Source organism: Agrilus planipennis, unplaced genomic scaffold (genome assembly GCF_000699045.2).
Source record: "Agrilus planipennis isolate EAB-ADULT unplaced genomic scaffold, Apla_2.0 scaffold176, whole genome shotgun sequence".
In the NCBI taxonomy this organism is placed as follows: domain Eukaryota; kingdom Metazoa; phylum Arthropoda; class Insecta; order Coleoptera; family Buprestidae; genus Agrilus; species Agrilus planipennis.
The window spans coordinates 102,927-109,390 of record NW_020442401.1 but is presented as its reverse complement, the minus strand read 5'-3'; the positions used below and the strand labels follow the sequence as shown (position 1 = coordinate 109,390).

Below are 6,464 nucleotides of genomic sequence, written 5' to 3'. Positions count from 1 at the left end.
GAACGGTTAATTTAGAAATTCGAAAAAGGTTGTTAAAGGTGTATGTTTGGAGCACGGCATTGTACGGGTGCGAAACATGGACAGTGGGCGCGGCGGAAAAGAAAAGGTTAGAAGCGTTCGAAATGTGGTGTTATAGGCGGATGATGAGGATATCGTGGGTAGAAAAGGTTAGGAATAAAGAGGTATTGGAAGGAAAAGGAGAACAGAGGACTCTATGGAAGTCAATAAATATAGGCGGGATAGGTTGGTAGGACACCTTCTTAGGCATGAAGGTCTAGTCAGAGACATATTAGTGGCAGAAACAGGAGTTAGGAGGGGTAGAGGTAGACCTGGATTAGATTACTGTTCGCAAATAGTTAAAGATGTGGGCTGTTCTAGTTTTAGGGAAATGCGAAGATTAGATCAGGATAGGAAAGAGTAGAGGTGCGTGTCCAACCAGTCTTAGGACTGACGACCTTATGATCATAATGATGAAAGTATCACCAATGAGTCTGTGCAATGTCATATTTTGGATCATATCTCGAATTCATCAGTTCCACGTATCTTTCTATTCTTTGAAATATTCCAGTTTAACAATCCTGCCAACGTTTCGTTGTTTAAAATAATCAAAATGGCTGTTACGCTCGCTCAGTGCTTTCGCTTTTCCCGAGCGACGAACTTCGCTCGACCTGAAAATTACTCGCTATATCTATCCAAGAATGGGAAACCCCTAAGGGATAGCGCGAACAGAATTACAGCTATTTATCCCTTTCAAGATCACAAATTTAAATGTACCCACTCTATTGGCAATGATACGAATTTGTTATGCAGAAAGTGATACGACAATTATTCAAAGTTTGAAGAAGAGCAATTGAAATATATCTTCGATGTTGCCGAGTAAAATATAAAAGAGAAACTTATTTCTGGCGATTGCTAAAATGATATTGAAAAATTGAAACCCTAATTTTTGTAAATTCTTCTTTGCAGGACATACGGACCACTAAAAGACGAATTTCAGTTACCGCCAAGTGGTAGGACTTTGAGGAGGCCGGTGTCCGAATTTCCTCCGTCTCATGCCGCTCCTGGTACTCTTCACGCCGAACGTCCTGACGTCTTGCCGGGGCCCAGCGACATTCCGGACGGCGTACATTATCCCACCGCTAGGGTCCGAAGAAAAAATTCTGTCGCCAGAATGACATGGGATGGAATATCATACGTCGTAACGGTAAGTCGTCTTTGTTTTTATTATTTTTATCAGGGATGTGCGAAAAATGCGATCGAATCAAATTTTTCTGAATACTTTTTCTTCCAATGGTCCTAATTGTCCTCGCTTTTATATTTGACTGGCTTCTCCTCGCTACTTTTAACCCCCAATTCACCCTTACAGTACGTAAATACGTATTTGTTTAATAGTGCCAGTGAACTTAAATAAAGCTTTCAAATAAATCCCGTGCAAACTTTATAAGCATAAATACGCAATTTTTAGTGAATTTGACCACATCATTTCAAATAAAAAATCCTATTTATTCTGCAAAAATTTATTTATTGAACCATTAGGATATTTTTATTTCCTACAGGAAGTAATCCTGGTACACTCATCGTAGCAAACACCGTCGTATTGCTTGTACTATACTGTACAATGATTTATTAAAAGTTCAATTGACCAATAAGCAATAGCAATAAAACTACTCCTCTTATTGAAATAGTAATAAATCAAATAGGCTTTTTATGAGTTTTGCAATGATAATACGCTAATCAAAATCGCTTTATGTTCATTAATTTCACATCAAATGACACTTTGATTTCGTTTTTTCAATCGGTTGTTCCCTCATGCAATTCGTGTACTTTATGAGAACCATTTAATTAATGACGTGATTCATATAAAATGGAGTAGTTTCCATTCAAAGCACAGCTTTTCAACAGATCGTTTCGCGATACAGTTGACATAAAATAAATAAAAGTCTCTTTATCGAAATATATGATGTAAACGTTGTCAGTCAAACGGTGGAGAGAGAAAAAAGGGATTTGACTAACATTTTCGGTAGACAGCAATGGTATAGTNCTAACGTTTTATTTTCACACCTGTACAATTCTGAAAATACGCTCCAAGAGCAGTAAAGAACCATTAATGCTATTCACACAAATCACTCTCAATGGGCTGTTTTTGAGTCACCTTATAGTCACTTTTACCGAAAAATATATTAAAATATTGTAAAGATAAAACGCGTGGGTACTTGTAAAGTTATGCAAATTACAAATGACGTATTTTATTCGGTTGTTAAAAAAAAATGTCAAAGTCAAAAAGAAAAGTTATTTTTTGATCTGTCGTTTTTCAAGTAACGGCAATAAGCCCTTCTAATTATGTGCCGTCAAAAAAGCAATCGAATTAGTGAAGTGAAGATATGGCCGACTTTCCCCCAGAGTTTGTTAATTTGGACGAAACTCTCGAACTGAAGCAACAAGAGGAAGTCGAAATTGTTGTTAAGGAGCAGGGAAATGGTGCGGGCTATAAAGACAAGGACGAAGTTATCGGTGACGCCCTTCAATTTCGTGAGGTTAGCCCATCTAGCACCGGATAATATGAAATAGGGATTACCGTTAACTTACTTATTTTGTCCTTGTAGAGAAAATTCCTAAATCTACAGAAAATAACCTTCCCTTATTCAAACTCACGAATTTTTAAACAATGAAAGAGAGTAAGGCACATAAACTTCTCCAAATATTGATGAAGCTACTTAAGGATCAAAAAAATGAGAGATATGAAAAACAATTTAATAGTACTAGATTTCGTATGTAATCGATATTCGACCAAGTTATATTACCTGACATAAGAAGAAAAAGAACGTATTATATCGATCGAGAATAAACCTGGTCAGCTTGCGTGGCAGGGTAGCATTAATTATAAATTCATTTGAATTAAAATTTAGCTGCTTTAAAAGCAACATGGACGAATGAGTTTTACAAATGATTTTTGTTTTGTGCACGTGTTTGGCACAGTATCTTTCGAATAAGAACGTCTAAATCCCCACCAGATGGCGATACACTGCTTCTGTTCGGATATTACATAATCCTTCGAAAAATAGGAGTTTCATTTCCCTCTTTTCATAGTACATGCTAATAAGAGGTATGGCAAATTTCGATGGTCAACTATTAATATAATCCAAACAGTTTCAAATAAATTTTCTTTGTAATAGCTGTAAAAACCTCAATGGCTGCTCAGTGTTGTTTGTGTTTAATTGTTTATTTTATAAACATAACTGTGGTACCAACATTGACAATTTTATCTCTGCAAGTTTTTCATCATACATTAACCTTGAAAATTGCGACGCTACACCGCTTATCAGTACTCCGTTGCAGGTTGTGAGCAAACTGAAACGCTTGCTCAGCTGTTAAGTATTATGTAACATTAAAAACGCTCGAGATAGAACTTTTTCCCACCTCCAAGGTAATGTTAAGGGCCGAATGGATCAATCATCTGTCTTTGCACATGCAAGTTGCGTCGACCGGCCGGTACATTTGAACCAACCTGTCAACCCCCTGATAGAAGGCTTATAAATAGTCACTAACCTGAGAATTGTACATCAGTTCTTTCGTAATATGTTTTTGTGTTAGATTAGATACTAAATAAAGAAATAAAACTTTACGAAACGTTTTGTTTCAGCTACTGTTGGAAAAATCGCAAGATGTTACTTCACATCCTAGCTCGCCTCACCCCTCGATACCTGTTCATCATAGGGCCGTTTCTCTACCAGTTCCACCACCAGAACGATGCCGGCCCGAGCGAAAAGTTGATTACAGCCAGAGTGAGCGAATACCAACTAGAGAAAGGCCAAAACTTGAACGTACCATGTCTCGAAAAGATGCAATTAAAAATTTTATTAAAAGAGAAACAGCAACTTTCTTCGGTGTGGACGAACAAACTGAACAGGACCAGCAGATGAGGTGGTTGGACAGGCGAAAAAGACTGGCCTCAAGGTAAGAAAAACTAAATACTACATGTACATATAGTTACTTACAGCCCAACAAAAATAGATAAAATATTACTGTACTAAATAAAAAAAAATTATTTCTAATTCTTCCCCCTAAGTATAAGTCGTAAAAATTTTTAATAAGCAAAATAATGGTAAAAAGATTTTATTTCGTTAAAGCGACATTAACGTTTCGCCTTTCTATTTGAATGCTTTGTCAAGGTAGGTTTATCAGTCAGTAATACCCAATTTCGTCTCGATCATCATCATAAGACTGGTTAGACACGCACCTCCACTCCTTTTAACTAATGTTTCTGCCTCTAATACGTCTCTGACTAGACCTTCAAGCCTGAGAAGGTATACTAGCAATCTATCTCGACTATTTTTTATTGACTTCCATAGAGTCCTCTATTCTGCTATTCTTTGTAATATCTCTTCATTTCTGACCTTATTTATCCACGGTATCTTCATCATTCACCTCTAACACCATTTCGAACACTTCTAACCTTTTATTTTCCACCGCGCCCACCGTCTATGTTTCGCATCCGTACAGCGCCGCGTTCCAAACATACACCTTTAGCAATCTATTCATTTCAACTTTCAAGTTCTCTAATTTCCACGCTCCGACTCGTGACATAATGCACCTTCCTCTATTGCACTGATTGATGACATCCCCCGAGGTAGTCCCCGCCTGAACATTCGACTGAGGGACTAGTTTACGTCTGGAATGCTTTACCCCAGAGGACGTCATCATTCGAGTTTGGCGTGTTTTTTTTTGGAATATCATAATGTGGTGGTTTCCCGTTGCCTTCCACATCGCAGTATTGCGCATCAGAGTTCCATACCGATCCTCATGATCTCTGCCGCCCTGACTACTGAAAGAACTGGTGCCCTCCTTCAGGGGCTTGTCTTAGTCTGGTTTTTTTGCATAAACTTCTCCATTATGGTTGACCCTATGGTCCTGCTCCCAAAATCATCGAAACTCGCAAGTCAATCCACCCACTCTAGTTTGTACCAGGACTTCGTCAAGGTTCAAGTCCCGTCGGATATTAGATTTTAATTCCTGGATCACTCAGGCAAATTCTAATACAGTCATAATATTCCACTGATAATCTGTCACTACTCTTTACTTCTAACACCCCCCCCCCCAACTTCTACCCACACATTCCCACGATTCCTAAAAGGAGGTTAAAAGGAGCCTCCCGCTTCCCCACACGGAGGGATTGCTCGTCAGCAGCATTAGTAGTTGATGGGAGCGGAACGCCCAAATGAAGTGAAATGTTACAGTTAGCAGCAAATATCTGTAGATGGCAATATACTGCCAGTTACTTGTTTGATACTGATTTGTTCGCAAGGTGCAATTTCCGTATGCTGATAAGGGCCATGATCATGTTAAAGGGAATTTAATTACATTACGCAACTATGTCCTTCGTAATTAAAAGAAATGCTTGTGCATTGTGGTCGTACAGATAAAGTTTTCCGTACACAACACAGTCGTCGTTCATTACTTGTAAGTTAGATCCTTAATTCTGCGGTAATTCCGCACATACATATACATCTGAGTAACTACCTAAAATGTTTGCGTAGTTTTCGTTCCACCGTCACCTCAAGAGAGTATCAACCTCATCTCCTAATTAAAACCGCGACTGTACCGTTCCGTATTCCCTCCGCAAATTCAACGTGGAAATGCTTTTCTTTCGCTCTTGTACGTCTATCTGTCTGTCTATCCTACTGCCTGCGCCTGTTCCTCGGTAAATATATATATATATGTCTATGCGGATCCTTAATAAACGCTTCAGATGATTACGAAACTGCAATAATAACTACCACAACGCGCCGTCTGATCCTTTTTCGTTTTTGTTTTTCATTCGCTAATTGTAGGAAAATTAACGTTTCCATCACTCCACAAGGTTTTATTATTTACTCGTGCCTCCCATTGCAGGTGTATTTGGACTGACAGATCGATACTTAAGGTAACTTAAATGAAACAACAATCAAAACAAATGCCAAAAAAGTGACTGCAGTTTTCTCTATTGATGTATTTTTTCTTTTGTTTTTTAGTTTACATTTAAACATAATTTGAGCGGATGCACATTGTCTACGAAATTTACGATGCACCACCGACAAATTTCTGTAAGGATAAAGAATGCAATTTTAATCCTTAGAGAGGTGTTTAAAAGATTTTGAGAGTTCAATTAGTTTAGGGCAGATTTCAGGGAATTAGGTCATACAGGTACTTCCAGATAAACGTGGTCGAAAAAATATATGCCACACATTCACCAAATTATCCATTTCAGCCTATCATTGACTTGCACGTATATGCATTTGTTGGTGTACCTAGTTTATGTGTTCGCTCTATGATTTTTCCATTTTTATCGATGATGAAATCTGCATCTAGCGGATACGTACATACTGAATAAAAGCTTTTTGGCATTCCCTTTAATCAAATCCCCAAGAAGTTTTTAAAACGGGAACCGTATGTCGTATGTAGGAGGAAAAGTTGTCAAACAAGAAGAA

The 6,464-nt window shown here is 38.0% G+C and overlaps 1 protein-coding gene across 3 annotated transcripts in view; it reads left to right on the top strand.

The window, feature by feature from the left end:
* Positions 1-6,464, top strand: part of LOC108737260 (inactive rhomboid protein 2) — a 246,484-nt gene that overhangs the window by 168,315 nt on the left and 71,705 nt on the right. For all 3 annotated transcript variants that reach the window (XM_025980126.1, XM_025980123.1, XM_025980124.1), the window contains one exon: positions 967-1,204. In XM_025980126.1, the coding sequence (XP_025835911.1) occupies positions 967-1,204 (238 nt within the window). The remainder of the gene's footprint in view (positions 1-966; positions 1,205-6,464) is intronic.